General features: G+C 50.1%; 2 protein-coding genes across 2 annotated transcripts in view; one reads left to right on the top strand and one right to left on the bottom strand.

Annotated features, from left to right (window-relative positions):
- LOC123755946 (potassium voltage-gated channel protein Shab) overlaps nt 1-1,308 on the bottom strand; it is a 173,377-nt gene extending 172,069 nt beyond the window's left edge. Inside the window, exon 1 of the mRNA XM_069300223.1 lies at nt 564-1,308. Within this exon, the coding sequence (XP_069156324.1) occupies nt 564-1,289 (726 nt within the window). The 5' untranslated portion in view covers nt 1,290-1,308. The remainder of the gene's footprint in view (nt 1-563) is intronic.
- Nucleotides 1-27,322, top strand: part of LOC138349978 (potassium voltage-gated channel protein Shab-like) — a 588,390-nt gene that overhangs the window by 282,041 nt on the left and 279,027 nt on the right. The window lies entirely within an intron of this gene.

Raw genomic sequence — 27,322 nt, 5'->3', positions numbered from 1 at the left:
GAGTCAGTTACGCATAATGTTTACTGATCCAAACCAGCGTCAAGTTATGCTCGTCCAAGTTATGTTAACCAACTGCATATTCAAAATTGGAATTTTATCATATTAATTATCTCTAATTATTGGAATTTGGTGTATAGTTAGACCTGGGAGAGGTTAAGTTACTTATTTAGGCTCTAGTGGTAACTAATTTATATTTTTAGTACATAGAGTTGCGACAGGAATAGATTACAACGTCATACGTTAAGTGCATTTCATCCATCAAGAGACGAGGAAGGTTTTGGTGGCTTGATTAACGAGCAATTGGCCATTGTTTACGGGCACGGGCTTCGCTGAACACATTAATTATTAGAACCTGTAATTACTGAATTGAACTTTTAGTGACAAAAAATGAACTTCCAGGGACACAAAATGAACTTCCAGTGACAAAAAATGAACTTCCAGTGACAAAAAGTGAACTTATAGGGCCAAGAGATGAAGTTAGAGGGCGGAGAAGTGAGCTTACAGGCAGCAAGAGTGTGGTAGTAGTGGTGGTAGGAGGAGGTGCTGGAGGCGCCAGTACTCACCCGGGCGGCCAGGGAGGTCTGAGGCTTCTCCAGCAGGTCCCAGAGGAACTTCTGGTAGGGCGCGCACCAGCCCTCCCCGAAGTCCTCCTCCTCGCGCTGCCGCAGCGACTCCGCCTCCTTGCGCATCTCCTCGTGCACGTGCTCCTTGCGCTGGTGATACTTGTGCTGGCAGCACGACTCGAGGTACAGCTCGTCGATGCCCCAGTACTCGAGGTCGTCGGAGAAGGCCAGCACGCACATCTCCTCCACCAGGTGGAGCTTGCCGGTGCGGTAGAAGTTGAGGATGGAGGAGAAGGAGCGCGGGTGTCTGTCGAAGAAGTATTCGTTGTCGATGAGGGAGTAGTCGTCGCAGATCTCCATGATGGCCTCGTGGGTGTTGCACTCCCGCAGGCGGCCCAGGCGGGTGTGCGGGAGGCGCTCCAGCGTCCGCCACAGCACCTCGTGCCGCACGCCGCCCACGTTGAGCTGCACGCGGCGGTTGAGCGCCTTTGAGCGCATGATCATGAAGGGCTCCGGGGGGAGGGAGGTCATGGAGCGGCTGTGGAGGCGTGTGAGCCCCGCCGACGACCCGCGCCCGCCGCCCCCGTCCTCCTTGTCCTCCTCCAGGGTGTCCATCAGCTCCTCACTGTCGGGGGGGACGGGGGCCCAGCGGACGCCCATGGTGGCGCCCCCGCCGCCCCCAGCGCCGGGCTCCAGCGCCCCCCCGCCCGTGCCGTCCCCGGTCATGGCCGCGCGCCGCCCTCACCGCCGCCCACCAGCCTGCTCCGCCGCCCACCGCCCACCATCACGCTGCAAAGAAAGAAAACAATATTAGTGATGAACTGCCGCCACAGAGGTCCCCAGGGGTCCCCAGAGGTCCCCAGGGGTCCCCAGAGGTCCCCTGGGGTCCCCAGAGATCCCCAGGGGTCCCCAGTGGTCCCCAGGGGTCCCCAGGGGTCCAAAGAGGTCCCCAGGAGCCCACCTCACCATAATAATAATAATAATATATCTATATCTACAATAGAATATATGCGAGTCAGTTACAGGTCGGGGACGACGCAGGGGCTAGCCTCACCAAACTTTGCAGGGAGACAGAACATTGTGTGGGGCAGGCATAGGCTGGTCATCTCTGAAATCATACCCACACATTCATGAAATGGCAAATTACACCAATTTTCAGTCTCGCTAAAAAAAAAGTAGGGAAGGTGATGAAGGGTAGGGAAGGGAAGGTGGCTCTATGGGAGCCCCAGTCAGTCGACGCACAAAGGTAAAATATTAGGAAGTAATCAAGTGAATTAAACAAATATTGTTACAGTGAACGTGGAAGATGGTCTAGCCAAAATCGTTTCCTTTGAACAGTGGGCTCAAATTAGAATCACAAAAATCTGGCGCAAAAGCGTCTCGAACGCCATGAACGATTCCATGTGCGTCTTCATATATATAAAGTTTTAAAGTATAAATATTCTATACTTCAACAGCGCTACGTATAGGATAAGGAGAGTGAATGTGAGCCCAGTGATCCCAGTCTTCCCTGTCACTCACAACTGCGGTGTTGGAGCAATACTCTATACAGTCACCTTACACTATGGGGCTAATCCACTCTGCAACATTGCGAGCAGAGCCAGACATTACGAGCCGTCGAAAATTCCGAACCTAAATACTAACACCAGCATACTAAGAAATTGCTGTTATGTTAGACAAATATTAACAATAACTAACCCTAAATAGCTTAGTGAATCGTTCCAAAAAAATTCGGATGTCGTGGCTCCTCTTAGAAAATGGGACTATTACCACGTCGCCTGAATTTATATTCATTCATAATATTTACATTAGATAATCTTTAAACTGTCTGGGGATCAAATTAAATAAAAAAAGTGTAAACACAGCTGGATATAATTAAATCGTGAATAAAATCGAAGTCTCCTTCCCGTTGTCCAACCACTTGGGCTGGACGGTAGAGCGACGGTCTCGCTTCATGCAGGTCGGCGTTCAATCCCCGACCGTCCAAATGGTTGGGCACCATTCCTTCCCCCAGTCCCATCCCAAATCCTTATCCTGATCCCTTCCCAGTGCTATATAGTTATCATGGCTTGGCGCTTTCCCGACAATTCCCTTCCTTCCCGTTGTCGATAAAAGGCTGGAATAGAACGAACAAATCCACAAGGGCCTTGATGAGGGTTCGAACCTACGCACGGAATGTTCCCAGGCGCGGTAGAACATTTGGTTGCCAGAGCCCATATACACGGGGGAATTGTGTGAAACCCCGGTTGTGCTTCGGGACCCTAGTGAGGGCAGTAGCACTCCAGGTTTTGATCATGTGGTGGTACAGTTGACTAAGGCCCGTCTGGGAACTTCACATGCTTAGGTTCGAACCCTCATCAAGGTTCTTGTGGATTTGTTCATTTGATACATCACGCTATTGTGATTTCAGTGTGTATGGTATAGAACGGTTCCAGAGGACGTGTCCCCTGGAGCGGGGAAAGGAGAGACGCCATCACAGAGACAAGCTGGGGCCCAGGCACCACACATACATAAGCTCACAGAGAAACTTGCCGCGAGTCGCACTAGAAAGCACCCACAGAATCTTGGATCAACAGCACGCGCTGGCTAGTATTGGTAAGTATTCTATATACAATTAACACAACTAGTATATGTCATAGTGGCCATTTATGGGCATATTTAGTGTTAATTGGTTAGGATGCGAGGCGAGCCACCCTGATCGGGTAAGCTGCTTTGTTTAATCACTCACAATACCCTTGTTATATGCCTCTTATAGTAGTTGCAGTTTGCTGCTGTGTAATTATTCGGTAGGAGAAGTCTCACCACATTCCCAGGTGCAGCACGGGGCTCACCTCGTCGCCATTAAAGCCTAACCCGCCAGTTTCAGCTTACGGGACGGAGGCGTCTCCATTGCCTGTTACCAGGCCACATTCATCATAACAGCTAACCAGTACCTTGTATTATCATTAACCATTGTAGATTAACTATTACTAACAAATTAGGCCAATCGATTAATTTCGATTAGGCAATTATTAAATCCCCCTCCCCCTCTGGTTGTGAAGAGAAGTTCATAGCAGCTCCACTATAGAGTCATACACACACCACTATAGAGTCATACACACCACTATAGAGTCATACACACCACTAAAGAGTCATACAGTCCACTTTAATTAGAAATAAATAAATGTGAATAAGACAATTTATGAATAAATTATTAAATAGATAAATAAATTCCTGTTGGGAGATTTTGCCCACACGAGCAGAGCCAGATCTGAGGCTCATCTCTCTTGTTATAGAGCCCAGGTGTTGTCCGTGAGCAGGACACAGAGAACGTGTATGTATAGTGGTGTGTGTGTGTGTGTGTAGTGAACGCTTCCACTACACATAAGGGACATAACTGGCCGACCTCTCACAGTGTTCAAGAGAGAACTATCAACATCAGAGGCCCGAGACTGTTCAACACGCTTCCACTACACATAAGGGACATAACTGGTCGACCCCTCACAGTGTTCAAGAGAGAACTATCAACATCAGAGGCCCGAGACTGTTCAACACGCTTCCACTACACATAAGGGACATAACTGGCCGACCCCTCACAGTGTTCAAGAGAGAACTATCAACATCAGAGGCCCGAGACTGTTCAACACGCTTCCACTACACATAAGGGACATAACTGGCCGACCCCTCACAGTGTTCAAGAGAGAACTATCAACATCAGAGGCCCGAGACTGTTCAACACGCTTCCACTACACATAAGGGACATAACTGGCCGACCCCTCACAGTGTTCAAGAGAGAACTATCAACATCAGAGGCCCGAGACTGTTCAACACGCTTTCACTACTCATAAGGGACATAACTGGCCGACCCCTCACAGGGTTCAAGAGAGAACTGGATAAGCACCTTCAAAGGATACCTGATCAACCAGGCTGTGATTCATACGTCAGGCTGCGAGCAGCCGCGTCCAACAGCCTGGTTGATCAGTCCGGCAACCAGGAGGCCTGGTCGACGACCGGGCCGCGGGGACGCTAAGCCCCGGAAGCACCTCAAGGTAACCTCAAGGTAGGTCAGCCCCCCCCCCCCCCACACACACCTACCTGTTGATTGACGGTTGAGAGGCGGGACCAAAGAGCCAGAGCTCAACCCCCGCAAGCACAATTAAGTGAGCACACACACACACACACACACACACACACACACACACACACACACACACACACACACACACACACACACACACACACGTGTATCAGGACAAGGACGGCTTACACAGGTCACTGTCCTATATTACTAGTACAGTTCTGAGTGGGTCGTCGGGATAATTCAGTAACACGAAACATGAACTTTTTCGGGTCCATTTATTGTGTTTGATAAAGAGTTGCCATTAGCACTATCATTTTAGGATGGGCTGATACTTAATTATTGCCTGACCAGAAACTGGAAATGCTGGACTATGGCGTTGTCGTGTGAACTTAAGTCACATCACACACGACATACCATTGTTTATTTAAAAAATTTTTAAAACAAACTGAAGCTACACATATCTTCTCGTGGATAAATCGTGACAATTTAAACTGGGCGGTACGGAGACGGTTCCGCTTCGTGTAGCTCGGCGTTCGATTCCCCGCGACCCCCAGTGGTTGGGTACCAGGCCATACCTCCGTCCTCGTGCCCCAGTTCCCGTCACCACATTCCTTCCACGTCTGATGTAGTCGTACAGGCTTAGTGCTTTCTTCTTATAAATATCAGGAGAAAGATAGCCATAAAAAGTTACCTTAACTTCTTATGGATAATTTTGGTTGATGTTTAATATATATGTTTGTGAAGGTTGGGAAGTGTTTATCTGTGCACGTCCACCCACACAAGTTAATCTCACGCGTCCTTCCACTCAATATTATCTGTAAGTTTCAACATTTACGAGTTCGTATGTAGCAGTTCGTGTGAGGTAAACATTTGTTGCACCCATTCCCACACTCCTGCCTCACTCCTGCCTCACTCCTGCCTCACTCTTGCCTCACTCCTGCCTCACTCCTGCCTCACTCCTGCCTCACTCCTGCCTCACTCCTGCCTCACTTCTGCCTCACTCCTGCCTCGCACCACCAACCTCGCTAGCGTCATCCACCGCGCCACTCGGCCCACTAAAAAGTCTTCCGGCTCCAGAATTCCAGAGGTGAAGCGTGTCACGCTATAAGTAAATTAGAGGCTCCTGGCGCACCGTATACATGTATCGACGCCTTGACGCCCAAGTTGAAGCGCTTCCCGCCAGGTGGCACCACATCTACAGGCAGTAATAGGGTTCGGGAAGTATAGGTACATCTTGACTTAGGAATAAAGTATATACTGGTTATGGAAACCAGTTGTACACCGAACCTGTATCCAGGTTTAGGCTCGGGGTATCACTAGGGCCATTATGTTGATGCATGTCTTCATTAATGACGAAATTGAACATAATAAAACCTGAAAATTAAGAAGTGGGTATTTTCGGTGTACCCACGTAGGTCCCCCCATCTCCTCCATTCGCCCCAAACACCACTGACTACACGTTCCTCCACTCCCTATCCCATCAACAACCCATTATTACTTTAAAAAATGGTTCCGTCAACGCGGAGAGAATACATCACAGTTCCTCTGAGCTGTGATGTATTCACATAAGAAATGTATTCTCTTAGGTGTTTAGTGTGGCACTTGGTATTATGGTATATTAAGGCTACAGCACTGTAACTGATGTGGGAGTAAATTTGCACCACGCACAGGGCATCGCTAGGAGAGAGAGAGAGAGAGAGAGAGAGAGAGAGAGAGAGAGAGAGAGAGAGAGAGAGAGAGAGAGAGAGAGAGAGAGAGAGAGAGAGAGAGAGAGAGAGAGAGAGAGAGAGAGAGAGGCAGCCTCCAGCATCCCCCAGAGGATGCCCACTAACCACACTGATTCCAGACTGGGATGAAGTATCAGTTGCAACAATCATTTAGTATTATCCCATTATCTCTCCCCGGCTGTGTTTGTGGTGAGTTGTTCCTCCTCCTGTTGGACGCTCTCTTATGGTGTGTGTGTGTGTGTGTGTGTGTGTGTGTGTGTGTGTGTGTGTGTGTGTGTGTGTGTGTGTGTGTGTGTGTGTGTGTGTGTGTGTGTGTGTGTGTGTGTGTGTGTGTGTGTGTGTAGGGGAGGGAGGGGAGGAGAGGAGTGACGAGAGATGAGGGGAGATAAGGAGAGGGAAGCATGATAGAAAGTAAGGTAAGGAGGAAGCGCTGAACCTTACGACCATACAGCACTTGGAAGGGAAGTAAGGATAAGGATTTAGGATAAAACGGAAAAAAAGTAAGTGCAGAATGAAGGGATGAAAGAGAGGGAGGAAGATGGAGGAGTACGTTATATGTCTTAGTAAAGACCTCACCAAGACCACACACTACAAGCGTAGACCAGAGCAGTACCAACTACCAACAGAGAGCAGGCGATGAATCACAGTAACAATTAACTTGAGAATGGTCCAGGACGGACCGAAACGTCTTCGTCCCTTCATCTTCTAGTGTGTGGTGTGGTCCACCTATCAACAGAGGCACCAGAGGAGCCGCGACGGGCGTCGCAGGAGAGGACGCTGGCCACACAGTGGACCTAAGACCTGGTCCGCCCTCCTAATAGCACGTCGCATTTTAACGTATACTCTAAGGCCAAAATTGTCGTAGTAGAAAATGGTAGCACATCGTGAAATTAACGTACTGTTCCGTTTTCTGTTGTGGGTCCTCTGGTAGGTTAGGATAAGGGCACTTTAGTACGATAGTTTCTTGACGTTGGGAACCTTAGAAGGACGGACTACAGGGCCAGGATACAAGATACACCTGACGCTTGATGAGGTGGTCTTGTAGGAGGAGACATGCTCGCCTCAACCCTCTGTCATCAGCGGTTGTTCTAGCACGAATCACTTGATCCCGTTGTCGGTGACAGGAAGCCTGTATACATAGACTTATCACGGCCCCACACCCACCACCCGCAGGCCAGCTATTGACCTTCTTCTGGATGCAATCTTCAACTGCTAGTTAATTACCAGGTACCTATTTACTGGATAAAATGGCTCCAGGCAAGCAGAGGCATCAGGTGAAGGAAAACGTACCTTGCATTATTGTCCTGCCCTAGGACTGAACTCAGGTCCCTCGGTTGTGAGTCAAGGACGTAGACAACAACGCTACAGGACCCCTTTAACCTCACCTTTGTTGGTTATGTGACTAACCCTTATAGCCACCCACGGGAGGTTATTAAGTTATTAAGGCCACAACAACACCTGACTGACCAACCACCAAGACTACTTTAGTCCTGAACATTGTCCAGGACTAAACTGTGAGTGTATACACACCAAGAGGCGGTCCACCACACATGTCCCGGTCCCTGTGGTGGTCCACCCGGGGCACAGGGCATCGTGGCTTCCACCCTGTGGCACAGGGGCCTTCTACCCTGTGGCACAGGGGCCTTCCACCCTGTGGCACAGGGGCCCTCTACCCTGTGGCACCGGGGCCTTCCACCCTGTGGCACAGGGGCCCTCTACCCTGTGGCACAGGGGCCCTCTACCCTGTGGCACAGGGGCCTTCTACCCTGCGGCACAGGGGCCCTCTACCCTGTGGCATAGGGCTCGTACCCCCTGTGGCACAGCATATCTTCTCAAGGGAACACGCCCACGGCTTTCCTACTCAGAGAGTTCCGCGCCTTGTTCCAAGGGCACTCAGCCCACAGGCCCGTAAGCTTTCCCTTTGACCCTTGGCACAAGGAGTTTCCCCTCAGACATGTCCCCTCTCTCACACACCACCTTGAGAAGGATGTCTCTCCCCTTCAGCACCACCATGGACACAAGCTCTTCCCTCACCCTCCCCTCACTCACTCTCTTATCCCGGTAGATAACCTGGTAGTGAATGGTTCTCCTGTTATCCCAGTAGATAACCCTGGTAGTGAATGGTTCTCCTGTTTTCCCAGTAGATAACCCTGGTAGTGAATGGTTCTCCTGTTTTCCCAGTAGATAACCATGGTAGTGAATGGTTCTCCTGTTATCCCAGTAGATAACCCTGGTAGTGAATGATTCTCCTGTTATCCCAGTAGCTAACCTGGTAGTGAATGATTCTCCTGTTATCCCAGTAGATAACCACCGTAGATACTAAATGGTTTTCTTGTTATCCATGTAGATACCATGGTAGATAATGAATTATTCTACCGTTATGCAAGTAGATAATTAGGGTGTAGATAATGGTTCTTCTGTTATCCCAGTAGATAACCACCGTAGATAATGAATGGCTCTCTTGTTACCCATGTAGATAACCCATGGTAGATAATGAACGATTCTCCTGTTATGCAAGTAGATAAAGAGGTGGGTAGATACTTATTGGTTATCCTGCTATCCAAGTAGATAACCAGAGTAGAGTGTAAAAGGGCGCCTGTCATCCAGCTTAAAGACATTTATATTTCGATTTTCCCTATTATCTCATTCGCTTCAGAAGGTAGAGAAGGTAGAGGAGAGGAGAGGCCAGGCAACCTAGAATGGAAAAAGGAAAAGGAGAAAGCAATAAAGAGTAGATGACCATAGTGGTAAAGGGGATAAAAGGCCACAACTAGTAGATAGAGCAGTGTTAAAACAAAGGGATTATGTATACGAAAGAAGAAAAGGGTGAGAGAGAGGGGGAAAAAAAACTTTTTTTGACAAAAAAGCCCAAAAAAAGAGAAAACCTTTTTTTTGAAGAAGAATGAACACGATAAGTGGGGCCTCAGCTCTTGGGTCCCCGCTCCTCAACTTTGTATCGTGCTGTTCTATATCTTAAGGCTCCTGAACCAGGCACTGTGTACAGGAGACCTTTTGCCTGCCCCAACAGCTCTCAGGAACAACGGAAGAATAGAGACAACTGCACTATTGGGGCGTCTTGACGGGCCTCCTGCTTCACAGTGCTCGAGGGTCACCTTAATGTAGGTTCCCTCAGGCTGTAGTGGTTGTGGTGGTGGTGGTGATAGTAGCAATGGTGATGGTGGTGGTTGGGGTGGTGGTAGTGGTGTTTTTTTTTCCAGGGGTATTCCAGCGCGGGCCCTAAGCCTCTGGCTGGCCCACTAAGTGTTGCTTGTTTCTGTTTTACTTGGGCGGAGTATGAGTGTTTATGACTCTTATGGTCGCTTCAGTAAGATTTTGTCCCACGTGTTTAACAACTTCTTTTGCTCTGTTGAATCTAAGTTGAAATCTTCATGGGTTTGTAACTGTGCACTATGTTAGATAATGTTCCAGTGGTCTGTTGTGGTTGTAACTGTGCACTGTGTTAGATAATGTTCCAGTGGTCTGTTGTGGTTGTAACTGTGCACTGTGTTAGATAATGTTCCAGTGGTCTGTTGTGGTTGTAACTGTGCACTGTGTTAGATAATGTTCCAGTGGTCGTAGTGGTGGTGACATTGGTGACCATGGTAGTGGTGGTGACAGTGGTGGTGGTGACCATGGTAGTGGTGGTAGCAACCATGGTAGTGGTGGTGGGTGAGGCGGCTGGGTAAGCCACCATGCGGCCGACCATCAAGAATAAATTACCAACCAATTTCGAGCGCCATTACCAGCGACAGCCGCGGGCCGTCCTTCCCCAGATAGTGGTAGTGAGCCGGGCCGCCCCACCACCACTACCAACACCACATCCTAGGGCCTGGCTCGTCCTAGCTGCACCCCGACCCCACCACCACCACATCCTAGGGCCTGGCTCATCCTAGCTGCACCCCGACCCCACCACCACCACATCCTGGGGCCTGGCTCATCCTAGCTGCACATCGACCCCACCACCACATCCTAGGGCCTGGTTCATCCTAGCTGCACCCCGACCCCACCACCACATCCTTGGACCTGGCTCATCCTAGCTGCACCCCGACCCCACCACCACCACATCCTAGGGCCTGGCTCATCCTAGCTGCACCCCGACCCCACCACCACCACATCCTAGGGCCTGGCTCATCCTAGCTGCACCCCGACCCCACCACCACCACATCCTAGGGCCTGGCTCATCCTAGCTGCACCCCGACCCCACCACCACCACATCCTAGGGCCTGGCTCATCCTAGCTGCACCCCGACCCCACCACATCTTCAGACTGTACTCAGGAGAGGAATAGAATTTAAACATTCTATGCACTTCAAGACCCCAAACCAACACAGAGACAGTATCACCACGAACATAAACTGCTTATGTTCATGGATGTAATTGTCTATTAATATCTATTATGTTTCATCAACTTGTCCATCTCATTCAGGTCCTGTACCACCTCACCCCAAGAGGGATATAAGCCTTTGTAACAGCATGATAAATATGTGTTTGAAAATATAAGGAGTGCTTTGCGAAACACATCCCTAGGCGTCAGACCATAATAAAGTGTAAAAAATGAACTTTGGATAGTTAATTGTTCAACTTCTCTCGACAGTGAAGAAAAACATAAGAAATATTGAGAAGATTCATGTTATAATCATTTCTCTTACCTTTTCGGTCATATTCAACAACATATATATATATATATATATATATATATATATATATATATATATATATATATATATATATATATATATATATATATATATATATATATATATATATATATATATATATGTCGTACCTAGTAGCCAGAACGCACTTCTCAGCCTACTATGCAAGGCCCGATTTGCCTAATAAGCAAAGTTTTCATGAATTAATGTTGTTTCGACTACCTAACCTACCTAACCTAACCTAACCTATCTTTTTCGGCTACCTAACCTAACCTATAAAGATAGGTTAGGTTAGGTAGGGTTGGTTAGGTTCGGTCATATATCTACGTTAATTTTAACTTCAATAAAAAAAAATTGACCTCATACATAATGAAATGGGTAGCTTTATCATTTCATAAGAAAAAAAATAGAGAAAATATATTAATTCAGGAAAACTTGGCTTATTAGGCAAATCGGGCCTTGCATAGTAGGCCAAAAAGTGAGTTCTGGCTACTAGGTACGACATATGTATATATATATATATATATATATATATATATATATATATATATATATATATATATATATATATATATATCCAGGAAATAAGAGTGGCACAAGGTTGTGTGTGTGGTAGAGAGCGTGACCCTGGGAGGGATTGCTTCCTCACCAAACACAAGCACATACCAGCTTCGATCCGCGTATTTATAACCTGAACCAGTACCTAGCGGAGGGCAAGTGGCGGAACGTAGGAATTATTGAAGCGGGAGTCGCTGTTTAACCAGTACACAGAGTACTCGAGCACCACACACACACACACACACTCAAGGTTGAATTTTTAAATTTTGGCCACAATTATTTATGAGTTTTCTGCCTTTCCTTCACTACACAACGTCACAAGTGCAACTTCTCATCCAGTAAATGATAGTGTTTTTATTCAACATTTTGAACTGCAGGATTTTCCCCACAGAACTATGAGAAATGTAAAATTAACTAAACAATCTAAGCTGTCCTAGGCTATAAATAAGCCCTCGTAGCCTAATATGTGCTATAATAATCCTAATTTTAGTACATATATTTTCTATTATAGGCATAGGAAAATGTTCGTTTAGTTTTTGTCTTTTTTTTCGTGCCCTGTAGAAAAGTTATAATTGAGTGGTCGTAGTTACAGGAACTGTCATTTAGGATAATGGCTTGCTTAACTATGTATTGAACAATTTCCGGAGCTAAGTACGATTAAACTGTCTCAGGGAGAACAACACTCGTTCAGTCTACCAATGACTGCTCACAGTTTAATCCTGTTGCTATTGGATACTGTCAAAATAAAAATATGAATTATTTCAGCTTAGTTAAATTGTGGAATTGTTTGAGTGGTGGCGCTCGTAACCTGATCCCGACCAGTGGAACCAATTTCGTTAAGTTACAATTTACTTGTACAACAATATTAAAGTCGCTGGACAGTAGTGTACACAGTGTACACAGTTGTGTACACTAAGTGAACACAGTTGTGTACACTAAGTGAACACAATTGTGTACACTAAGTGAACACAGTAGTGTACACAGTGTACACAGTAGTGTACACAGTGTACACAGTGTACACAGTTGTGTACACTAAGTGAACACAGTTGTGTACACTAAGTGAACACAGTAGTGTACACTAAGTAAACACAGTAGTGTACACTAAGTGAACACAGTAGTGTACACTACTGTGTTTACTAAGTGTACTTGTAGTATTCAATTACTTGACTACCTCAAGCACACACTGTAACATCCTAGGGTGTAGTCCTTGTGTATGGCAGTAAAGGCTGTTTACCACCAAAGCCTATACTGTAGACCACTAGAGCCTACACTGTGTAAACTAAAGAGTCTACACTATATAAAACATCAGAGCTTCTGTTGTAAGGTACACCCACACACACTGTGCAAACTGGAGTCTACACTACATAAAACACCACACGAAGTGTACAAGATAAACCAGACTTTATTGCCCAACCATTAAATAAACTCGTAAATCATAACAATATTCCAGCATTATGAGCGTGTTGAGTAGAGACTCCGTGCGTCAGACCGCAGGACTAACTCCGTGCGTCCCGCCCCGCCGAGCTCTCTGGCAGCACTGACATTCTTGATCATCAAATGGGACGCTGGCAACCTACCCACCAATCACGGAATAAGCCGCACTAAGCCCCCACCAATCAGCGGGCGGGTGCTGGGGAGATCATAACGGAACACGATTGGTTAAAACATTTTCGCCCATCTTGAGCGGCTACCAATCAAGTGGCGTGTGGGTGCAAATAACTGTATTTATTACTATTATTATTATTAAAGCGGATTGCTGTGCGTATTTTATCGGATAGAAAAATGAATTGAGAGTACAAATGCATAGTTATGTTTAAATGATCACGGTATACTGTACACCACGTAAGTGAGACCAGTACAAGAATGTGCTACATTCTTGTACTGGTCTCTGAATGTGGGCGTACCACCCACAACCACAGAGAAAGTGACGGAGCGTCACCCTAGTGAGCGCTAATAAAGAGCAATACAATGAGTAAACGCTTTTCAACTTTGTTACCTCAATTCTGGTCCTGGCTCTTTCATTCTGGTATCAATGTATCAGCAATGAAATTCCCTAACCGACCGGACCTTTGTCTACTAAATGGACGATGCAATGCTGAGTCGTTACCAGCCCAAAGTGTATATTAATTAATAGGGAGGACGAGGGGCCTGGGGAATGGAGAATGGTGGGGAGGACGAGGGGATTAAGACCTGTTATTATAAACCATTTATAAATATATTTTAATATCAATTAATAAAATTCCCAACAGTTTACATACTTTAGAAAATGTTTTGATAATATTTCTGATGTTAAATTAACGTATTGATTTACTGTGTCAACATTGACAGCACTGCTACCTAGTCCGCTTGTGCCGTGTTGGATTGGTGTTATGGGCGGAATGGTTAGTTTATTTAACGAAGTCTCGCCTCTATTGGCTGACAAATGGTCGAGTTCTCTGTATTGCAACATTGATTCAAGTCTTTATGTAAATTACCGGTCAAAACTGACCGTTGAGCAGCGCCACACCACCACAACTGACCGCTGAGGGCGCCACACCACCACAACTGACCGTTGAGCAGCGCCACACCACCACAACTGACCGTTGAGGACGCCACACCACCACAACTGACCGTTGAGGGCACCACACCACCACAACTGACCGTTGAGGGCGCCACACCACCACAACTGACCGTTGAGGGCACCACACCACCACAACTGACCGTTGAGGGCGCCACACCACCACAACTGACCATTGAGCAGCGCCACCCCACCACAACTGACCGTTGAGGGCGCCCCACCACCACAACTGACCGTTGAGCAGCGCCACACCACCACAACTGACCGTTGAGCAGCGCCACACCACCACAACTGACCGTTGAGGGCGCCACACCACCACAACTGACCGTTGAGCAGCGCCACACCACCACAACTGACCATTGAGCAGCGCCACCCCACCACAACTGACCGTTGAGGGCGCCCCACCACCACAACTGACCGTTGAGCAGCGCCACACCACCACAACTGACCGTTGAGCAGCGCCACACCACCACAACTGACCGTTGAGGGCGCCACACCACCACAACTGACCATTGAGCAGCGCCACACCACCACAACTGACCGTTGAGGGCGCCACACCACCACAACTGACCGTTGAGGGCGCCACACCACCACAACTGACCGTTGAGCAGCGCCACACCACCACAACTGACCGTTGAGGGCGCCACACCACCACAACTGACCGTTGAGGGCGCCACACCACCACAACTGACCGTTGAGCAGCGCCACACCACTACAACTGACCGTTGAGGGCGCCACACCACCACAACTGACCGTTGAGCAGCGCCACACCACCACAACTGACCGTTGAGGGCGCCACACCACCACAACTGACCGTTGAGGGCGCCACACCACCACAACTGACCGTTGAGGGCGCCACACCACCACAACTGACCGTTGAGCAGCGCCACACCACCACAACTGACCGTTGAGCAGCGCCACACCACCACAACTGACCGTTGAGCAGCGCCACACCACCACAACTGACCGTTGAGCAGCGCCACACCACCACAACTGACCGTTGAGGGCGCCACACCACCACAACTGACCGTTGAGCAGCGCCACACCACCACAACTGACCGTTGAGGGCGCCACACCACCACAACTGACCGTTGAGGGCGCCACACCACCACAACTGACCGTTGAGGGCGCCACACCACCACAACTGACCGTCGAGGGCGCCACACCACCACAACTGACCGTTGAGGGCGCCACACCACCACAACTGACCGTTGAGGGCGCCACACCACCACAACTGACCGTTGAGGGCGCCACACCACCACAACTGACCATTGAGCAGCGCCACACCACCACAACTGACCGTTGAGCAGCGCCACACCACCACAACTGACCGTTGAGGGCGCCACACCACCACAACTCACCGTTGAAGAGCGCCACACCACCATAACTGACCGTTGAGCAGCGCCACACCACCACAACTGACCGTTGAGGGCGCCACACCACCACAACTGACCGTTGAGCAGCGCCACACCACCACAACTGACCGTTGAGCAGCGCCACACCACCACAACTGACCGTTGAGCAGCGCCACACCACCACAACTGACCGTTGAGGGCGCCACACCACCACAACTGACCGTTGAGCAGCGCCACACCACCACAACTGACCGTTGAGGGCGCCACACCACCACAACTGACCGTTGAGCAGCGCCACACCACCACAACTGACCGTTGAGGGCGCCACACCACCACAACTGACCGTTGAGGGCGCCACACCACCACAACTGACCGTTGAGGGCGCCACACCACCACAACTGACCGTCGAGGGCGCCTCACCACCACAACTGACCGTTGAGGGCGCCACACCACCACAACTGACCGTTGAGGGCGCCACACCACCACAACTGACCGTTGAGGGCGCCACACCACCACAACCGACCATTGAGCAGCGCCACACCACCACAACTGACCGTTGAGCAGCGCCACACCACCACAACTGACCGTTGAGGGCGCCACACCACCACAACTCACCGTTGAAGAGCGCCACACCACCACAACTGACCGTTGAGCAGCGCCACACCACCACAACTGACCGTTGAGGGCGCCACACCACCACAACTGACCGTTGAGCAGCGCCACACCACCACAACTGACCATTGAGCAGCGCCACACCACCACAACTGACCGTTGAGCAGCGCCACACCACCACAACTGACCGTTGAGGGCGCCACACCACCACAACTCACCGTTGAATAGCGCCACACCACCACAACTGACCGTTGAGCAGCGCCACACCACCACAACTGACCGTTGAGGGCGCCACACCACCACAACTGACCGTTAAATTTCGCCACACCACCACAACTGACCGTTGAGCAGCGCCACACCACCACAACTGCCCGTTCACCAGCGCCACACCACCACAACTGACCATTGAGCAGCGCCACACCACCACAACTGACCGTTGAATAGCGCCACACCACCACAACTGACCGTTCACCAGCGCCACACCACCACAACTGACCGTTGAGGGCGCCACACCACCACAACTGACCGTTGAATAGCGCCACACCACCACAACTGACCGTTCACCAGCGCCACACCACCACAACTGACCGTTGAGGGCACCACACCACCACAACTGACCGTTGAGGGCGCCACACCACCACAACTGACCGTTGAGCAGCGCCACACCACCACAACTGACCGTTGAGCAGTGCCACACCACCACAACTGACCGTTGAGCAGCGCCACACCACCACAACTGACCATTGAGCAGCGCCACACCACCACAACTGACCGTTGAGGGCGCCACACCACCACAACTGACCGTTGAGGGCGCCACACTACCACAACTGACCGTTGAGGGCGCCACACCACCACAACTGACCGTTCACCAGCGCCACACCACCACAACTGACCGTTGAGCAGCGCCACACCACCACAACTGACCGTTCACCAGCGCCACACCACCACAACTGACCGTTGAGCAGCGCCACACCACCACAACTGACCGTTGAGGGCGCCACACCACCACAACTGACCGTTGAATAGCGCCACACCACCACAACTGACCGTTCACCAGCGCCACACCACCACAACTGACCGTTGAGCAGCGCCACACCACCACAACTGACCGTTGAGGGCGCCACACCACCACAACTGACCGTTGAATAGCGCCACACCACCACAACTGACCGTTCACCAGCGCCACACCACCACAACTGACCGTTGAGGGCGCCACACCACCACAACTGACCGTTGAGGGCGCCACACCACCACAACTGACCGTTGAGCAGCGCCACACCACCACAACTGACCGTTGAGCAGCGCCACACCACCACAACTGACCGTTGAGGGCGCTACACCACCACAACTGACCGTTGAGCAGCGCCACACCACCACAACTGACCGTTGAGCAGCGCCACACCACCACAACTGACCGTTGAGGGCGCCACACCACCACAACTGACCGTTGAGGGCGCCACACCACCACAACTGACCGTTGAGCAGCGCCACACCACCACAACTGACCGTTGAGCAGCGCCACACCACCACAACTGACCGTTGAGGGCGCCACACCACCACAACTGACCGTTGAGGGCACCACACCACCACAACTGACCGTTGAGCAGCGCCACACCACCACAACTGACCGTTGAGGGCGCCACACCACCACAACTGACCGTTGAGGGCGCCACACCACCACAACTGACCGTTGAGCAGCGCCACACCACCACAACTGACCGTTGAGCAGCGCCACACCACCACAACTGACCGTTGAATTTTGTACGTTTCAGGTTAGACAAGACCCGTGGTATATTTGACGGAGTGGCGAGGTATTGGGAAGAGCAGAAGACATACTTTAGTAACAAGAAAAACCAGGTTGAGGGCGAGGTTGTGACCGCCAGTGAAGCAGGCACAATAATAGCCCCGGTCGCGTAGACGCGCGCCTCTGTGGGCACAAAACCCCACAACAAAACACTGTGAGAATAATAGCGTCATTCAAGGGCGGTCCGTGACGTCACCTGGAGATCCATGACGTCAGAGCGGTCCATGACGTCATAGGGATTTATAGCTGGAGGAATTGGATATAATGTCCTGTCAGTTCGCACGCGTGCGCGTGCGCACACACACACACACACACACACACACACACACACACACACACACACACACACACACACACACACACACACACACACACACACACACACACACACACACACTGTTTGAGGCTTCAAGAAGACCTAGACAAGCTGAAGGAATGGTCGAACAAATGGTTGTTAGAGTTTAACCCAACCAAATGTAATGTAATGAAGATAGGTGTAGGGAGCAGGAGGCCAGATACAAGGTATCATCTGGGAGAGGAAATTCTTCAGCAGTCAGAGAAGGAAAAAGACTTGGGGGTTGATATCAAGAGAATAACATCAGTGGTATATGCCAGGTTGACTAACATAAGAACGGCCTTTAGAAACTTGTGTAAGGAATCTTTCAGAACTTTGTATACCACATATGTCAGACCAATCCTGGAGTATGCGGCTCCAGCATGGAGACCATATCTAGTCAAGGATAAACCTAAACTGGAAAAGGTTCAAAGGTTTGCCACCAGACTATTACTCGAACTGAGAGGTATGAGCTACGAGGAGAGACTACGGGAGTTAAACCTCACCTAGTTGGAAGACAGAAGAGTTAGGGGGGGACATGATCACCACATACAAGACTCTCAAGGGAATTGATAAGGTAGATAAAGACAGTTTATTTAACTAAAAGGACACACGCACTAGGGGACACAGGTCAAAGTGAATGCCCAAATGAGCCATAGAGACATTAGAAGGAATTGTTACAGTGTCAGAGTAGTTAACAGGTGGAATGCATTAGGCAGTGATGTGGTGGAGCTTGACTCCATACACAGTTGGAAGTGTAGATATGATAGAGCCCAATAGGCTCAGGAACCTGTACACCAGTTGATTGACAGTTGAGAGGCGGGACCAAAGAGCCGAAACTCAACCCCCGCAAGCACAACTAGGTGAGTACACACACACACAACCAGCCGACTAATATAACCGTGCCTGAAGGAAGGTCATATTTCACCAAGATAAGACTACAGGACACCGAATGACAGATCCTGTGGTCCTGGGTTCGATCCCAGGCGCCGGCGAGAAACAATGGGCAGAGTTTCTTTCACCCTATGCCCCTGTTACCTAGCAGTAAAATAGGTACCTGGGTGTTAGTCAGCTGTCACGGGCTGCTTCCTGGGGGTGGAGGCCTGGTCGAGGACCGGGCCGTTGGGACACTAAAAAAAGCACTGAAATCATCTCAAGATAACCTCAAGATAACCACCAAAGACGGCCTAGTGACCAAGTCCCGCCTACAGCCAACCTCCCCAAACCACTCCACCTCCGCCTGAGACACTCCACCCACCCCGCGCCTACTGTGCTACCTTCTCACCTGCTCCGCTAAACTACGCCTCTATTTTCAACCCATTATTTACCCAGGTCCTTCCCGAATCCAAACTAATTCACCAGTATATCCATAGGACTAACCCATGGCTTAACCAAGGGTGTAAGGTAGTAAAGGGAACAAGTACGAGAGAATGGAGAACTATATGAAGAGAAGAAGAAGGGAAGCATTAAGGAGATGCCAGAGGGAGGGGGATGATTACCTCCGAGTGCGAAGGGCAGCAGAGAGGCAGTGTAAATACACACCCAATGTAAGGTGCTCAGTCACATTATCCGGTCCACGGTCCATCTGGCCCATGGTGCCCCTTGGCCCATGGTGCCCCCTGGCCCATGGTGCTCCCTGGCCCATGATGCTCCCTGGCCCATGGTGCCCCCTGGCCCATGGTGCTCCCTGGCCCATGGTGCCCCCTGGCCCATGGTGCTCCCTGGCCCATGGTGCCCCCTGGCCCATGGTGCCCCCTGGCCCATGGTGCCCCCTGGCCCATGGTGCCCCCTGGCCCAAGAAGGTAAGGTCAGACGAGGCCAGCCACTCCACGTGGACTTGCTTTGTTTACAAACACGCTCCTCAGAACCGTTCCTTTGACCCTCCCATCCAGCTCCTGCTCTGGCACAATGGTCTTCGTTCTCCATTCACAACCGAGAGAGTCTAGTTTAATCCTCCATCCCCCCTCCGTCCCTCCCTCCCCCCCTCTCCCCCTCCCCCCCTCCCCCCCTCCCCCAGACAGAAGCGAAACAGTTGGGACCGTCTTCTTTCACCCTATGCCTCTGTTCATCCAGCAATAAAGTATTTTTTAACCTTGACGCTCACACACACACACACACACATACACACACACACACACACACACACACACACACACACACACACACACACACACACACACACACACACACACACACACACACACACACACACACACACACACAGACTGTTTGAGGCTTCAAGAAGACCTAGACAAGCTGAAGGAATGGTCGAACAAATGGTTGTTAGAGTTTAACCCAACCAAATGTAATGTAATGAAGATAGGTGTAGGGAGCAGGAGGCCAGATACAAGGTATCATCTGGGAGAGGAAATTCTTCAGCAGTCAGAGAAGGAAAAAGACTTGGGGGTTGATATCACGCCAGACCTGTCTCCTGCAGCACATATCAAGCGGATAACATCAGCGGCATATGCCAGGCTGGCCAACATACGAACGGCATTCAGAAACTTGTCTAAAGAATCATTCAGAACTTTGTATACCACATATGTCAGGCCAATCCTGGAGTATGCAGCCCCAGCATGGAGTCCATATCTAGTCAAGGATAAGACTAAACTGGAAAAGGTTCAAAGGTTTGCCACCAGACTAGTACCCGAGTTGAGAGGTATGAGCTACGAGGAGAGACTACGGGAATTAAACCTCACTTCGCTGGAAGACAGAAGAGTTAGGGGGGACATGATCACCACATTCAAGATTCTGAAGGGAATTGATAGGGTAGATAAAGACAGTCTATTTAACACAAGGGGAACACGCACAAGGGGACACAGGTGAAAACTGAGTGCCCAAATGAGCCACAGAGATATTAGAAAGAACCTTTTTAGTGTCAGAGTGGTTGACAAATAGAATGCATTAGGGGGTGATGTGGTGGAGGCTGACTCCATACACAGTTTCAAGTGTAGATATGATAGAGCCCGATAGGCTCAGGAATCTGTACACCTGTTGATTGACGGTTGAGAGGCGGGACCAAAGAGCCAGAGCTCATCCCCCGCAAACACAACTAGGTGAGTAACTAGGTGAGTACACACACACACACACATACACACACAAATGAAGATGAGAAACCCATGGTTTAATCAGAGATGTAGGCTAGCTAAGCAGCAAAGTAAAAGGGCATGGAGAAACTATAGGAATAACAGGACACTGGAGAGCAGAGAAAGATACTAGAATGCCAGGAATGAATATGTTAGGATGAGAAGAGAGGCAGAAAGACAATACGAAAATGACATCGCAAGCAAGGCAAAGACTCAGCCTAAATTGCTGCATAGCCACATCAGGAGAAAAACAACAGTAAAGGAACAGGCTATGAAATTAAGGATAGGGGCAGAAGCATTCACTACAAATGACAAGGAAGTGTGTGAGGAACTGAATAAGAAATTCCAGGAGGTATTCACCTTAGAGCAAGGAGAAATTCCAGAGATAAGTGAGGGAATAGCTAACCAGGAACCACTGGAAGAGTTTGAGATCACCAGCGGGGAAGTAAGGAAGTGTTTACTAGAGTTGGATGTGACAAAGGCTATAGGACCAGATGGAATCTCCCCATGGGTACTAAAGGAAGGAGCAAAAGAACTGTGCCTACCACTCTCCATAGTGTATAACAAATCACTGGCAACAGGGGAACTGCCAGATATTTGGAAAGCAGCTAACGTAGTCCCGATATACAAGAAAGGGGATAGACAGGAGGCACTGAACTACAGGCCAGTGTCCCTAGCCTGCATACCATGCAAGCTGATGGAGAAGATTGTGCGAAGAAAGCTAGTGGAGCACCTGGAGCGAAATAACTTTGTAACACAGCACCAACATGGATTTAGGGATGGCAGGTCCTGCCTCACAGGGTTACTTGAATTCTACGACCAGGCAACAAAAATAAGGCAAGAAAGGGAAGGGTGGGCAGACTGCATATTTTTGGATTGTCAGAAAGCCTTTGATACAGTGCCACACAAGAGGCTAGTGCGAAAGTTGGAGATGCAGGCTGGAGTGAGAGGGAAGGTACTCCGGTGGATAGAGGAGTACCTAAGCAACAGGAGACAACGAGTCTGTGTGAGGGGTGAGGTCTCAGATTGGCGAGACGTTACAAGTGGAGTCCCGCAGGGGTCAGTCCTTGGACCTATACTGTTTCTGATATATGTAAATGATCTTCCAGAGGGTATAGGTTCGTTCCTCTCAATGTTTGCCGACGATGCAAAAAATATGAGGAGGATTGAAACAGAGGATGATAGTAGGAGGCTACAATATGACCTAGATAGACTGAGTGAATGGTCCAACAAATGGCTGTTGAAGTTCAACCCGGGTAAATGCAAAGTAATGAAACTAGGCAGTGGAAACAGGAGGCCAGACACAAGATACAGAATAGGAGATGAAGTACTTAATGAAACAGACAGAGAGAAAGATCTAGGAGTTGATATCACACCAAACCTGTCTCCTGAAGCCCACATAAAGAGAATAACGTCTGCGGCATATGCGAGGCTGGCTAACATCAGAACGGCGTTCAGGAACCTGTGTAAGGAATCATTCAGAATCTTGTACACCACATATGTAGGACCAATCCTGGAGTATGCGGTCCCAGCATGGAGCCCGTACCTTGTCAAGCACAAGACGAAGCTGGAAAAAGTCCAAAGGTATGCTACTAGACTAGTCCCAGAACTAAGAGGCATGAGTTATGAGGAAAGGCTGCGGGAAATGCACCTTACGACACTGGAAGACAGAAGAGTAAGGGGGGATATGATCACAACCTACAAAATCCTCAGGGGAATCGACCGGGTAAACAAGGATGAACTATTCAACATTGGAGGGACGCGAACAAGGGGACACAAGTGGAAGCTGAGTACCCAAATGAGCCACAGAGATTAGAAAGAACTTTTTCAGTGTCAGAGTAGTTAGTAAATGGAATGCACTAGGAAGTGATGTGGTGGAGGCTGACTCCATACACAGTTTCAAATATAGATATGACAGAGCCCAGTAGGCTCAGGAATCAGTACATCAGTTGATTGACAGTTGAGAGGCGGGACCAAAGAGCCAGAGCTCAACCCCCGCAAATACAACTAGGTGAATACAACTAGGTGAGTACACACACACACACACACACACACACATATATGCCAGGCTGGCCAACATACGAACGGCATTCAGAAATGTGTGTAAAGAATCATTCAGAACTTTGTATACCACATATGTCAGGCCAATCCTGGAGTATGCAGCCCCAGCATGGAGTCCATATCTAGTCAAGGATAAGACTAAACTGGAAAAGGTTCAAAGGTTTGCCACCAGACTAGTACCCGAGCTGAGAGGTATGAGCTACGAGGAGAGACTACGGGAATTAAACCTCACTTCGCTGGAAGACAGAAGAGTTAGGGGGGACATGATCACCACATTCAAGATTCTCAAGGGAATTGATAGGGTAGATAAAGACGGGCTATTTAACACAAGGGGCACACGCACAACGGGACACAGGTGGAAACTGAGTACCCAAATGAGCCACAGAGATATTAGAAAGAACTTTTTTAGTGTCAGAGTGGTTGACAAATGGAATGCATTAGGGGGTGATGTGGTGGAGGCTGACTCCATACACAGTTTCAAGTGTAGATATGATAGAGCCCAATAGGCTCAGGAACCTGTACACCTGTTGATTGACGGTTGAGAGGCGGGACCAAAGAGCCAGAGCTCAACCCCCGCAAGCACAACTAGGTGAGTACAACTAGGTGAGTACACACACACACAACACACCAAAACATACACAACACACCCGCAACTCATACAACACATCCACAACCCACGCAACACACCCACAACCCACGCAACACACCCACAACCCACGCAACACACCCACAACCCACGCAACACACCCACAACCCACGCAACACACCCACAACCCACGCAACACACCCACAACCCACGCAACACACCCACAACCCACACAACACACCCACAACCCACACAACACACCCACAACCCACACAACACACCCACAACCCACGCAACACACCCACAACCCACACAACACACCCACAACCCACACAACACACCCACAACCCACACAACACACCCACAACCCACACAACACACCCACAACCCACACAACACACCCACAACCCACACAACACACCCACAACCCACACAACACACACACAACCCACACAACACACCCACAACCCACACAACACACCCACAACACACCCACAACCCACACAACACACCCACAACCCACACAACCCACACAACACACCCACAACCCACACAACACACCCACAACCCACACAACACACCCACAACACACCCACAACCCACACAACCCACACAACACACCCACAACCCACACAACACACCCACAACCCACGCAACACACCCACAACCCACACAACACACCCACAACCCACACAACCCACACAACACACCCACAACACACCCACAACCCACACAACCCACACAACACACCCACAACCCACACAACACACCCACAACCCACACAACACACCCACAACCCACACAACCCACACAACACACCCACAACCCACACAACACACCCACAACACACCCGCAACCCACACAACACACCCACAACCCACACAACACACCCACAACCCACACAACACACCCACAACCCACACAACCCACACAACACATCCACAACCCACACAACACACCCACAACACACCCACAACCCACACAACACACCCACAACCCACACAACACACCCACAACACACCCACAACCCACACAACCCACACAACACACCCACAACCCACACAACGCACCCACAACCCACACAACACACCCACAACCCACGCAACACACCCACAACCCACACAACACACCCACAACACACCCACAACCCACACAACACACCCACAACCCACACAACACACCCACAACACACCCACAACCCACACAACCCACACAACACACCCACAACCCACACAACCCACACAACACACCCACAACCCACACAACACACCCACAACCCACACAACACACCCACAACCCACACAACACACCCACAACCCACACAACACACCCACAACCCACACAACACACCCACAACCCACACAACACACCCACAACCCACACAACACACCCACAACCCACACAACACACCCACAACACACCCACAACCCACATAACCCACACAACACACCCACAACCCACACAACACACCCACAACCCACACAACACACCCACAACCCACACAACCCACACAACACACCCACAACCCACACAACACACCCACAACCCACACAACACACCCACAACCCACACACAACCCACACAACCCACACAACACACCCACAACCCACACAACACACCCACAACACACCCACAACCCACACAACCCACACAACACACCCACAACCCACACAACACACCCACAACCCACGCAACACACCCACAACCCACACAACACACCCACAACCCACACAACCCACACAACACACCCACAACACACCCACAACCCACACAACCCACACAACACACCCACAACCCACACAACACACCCACAACCCACACAACACACCCACAACCCACACAACCCACACAACACACCCACAACCCACACAACACACCCACAACACACCCGCAACCCACACAACACACCTACAACCCACACAACACACCCACAACCCACACAACACACCCACAACCCACACAACCCACACAACACATCCACAACCCACACAACACACCCACAACACACCCACAACCCACACAACACACCCACAACCCACACAACACACCCACAACCCACACAACACACCCACAACCCACACAACACACCCACAACACACCCACAACCCACGCAACACACCCACAACCCACACAACACACCCACAACCCACACAACACACCCACAACCCACACAACACACCCACAACACACCCACAACCCACGCAACACACCCACAACCCATACAACACACACACAACCCACACAACACACCCACAACACACCCACAACCCACGCAACACACCCACAACCCACACACAACCCACACAACCCACACAACACACCCACAACCCACACAACACACCCACAACACACCCACAACCCACGCAACACACCCACAACCCACACACAACCCACACAACCCACACAACACACCCACAACCCACACAACACACCCACAACACACCCACAACCCACACAACCCACACAACACACCCACAACCCACACAACACACCCACAACCCACGCAACACACCCACAACCCACACAACACACCCACAACCCACACAACCCACACAACACACCCACAACACACCCACAACCCACACAACCCACACAACACACCCACAACCCACACAACACACCCACAACCCACACAACACACCCACAACCCACACAACCCACACAACACACCCACAACCCACACAACACACCCACAACACACCCGCAACCCACACAACACACCCACAACCCACACAACACACCCACAACCCACACAACACACCCACAACCCACACAACCCACACAACACATCCACAACCCACACAACACACCCACAACCCACACAACACACCCACAACCCACACAACACACCCACAACCCACACAACACACCCACAACCCACACAACACACCCACAACACACCCACAACCCACGCAACACACCCACAACCCACACAACACACCCACAACCCACACAACACACCCACAACCCACACAACACACCCACAACACACCCACAACCCACGCAACACACCCACAACCCACACAACACACCCACAACCCACGCAACACACCCACAACCCACGCAACACACCCACAACCCACACAACACACCCACACAACCCACACAACACACCCACAACCCACACAACACACCCACAACCCACACAACACACAACACGTTTACATACATGGAGACTATTGTCCTAGCGCAAAAATTCCCTGGAAATGTTATTTTAAGTACTGACGAGACCTGCTATTGACGGAGTTGTGGGGGGGGGAGTAACACACCCAGGCGTCACCCACCACCACCAGGACTACCAGCACCACCAGGCGTCACCCACCACCACCACCAGGACTACCAGCACCACCAGGCGTCACCCACCA

This window comes from Procambarus clarkii, chromosome 43 (assembly GCF_040958095.1).
Source record: "Procambarus clarkii isolate CNS0578487 chromosome 43, FALCON_Pclarkii_2.0, whole genome shotgun sequence".
Classification (NCBI taxonomy): Eukaryota; Metazoa; Arthropoda; class Malacostraca; order Decapoda; family Cambaridae; genus Procambarus; species Procambarus clarkii.
This window is presented reverse-complemented; position numbering and strand designations above follow the sequence as displayed.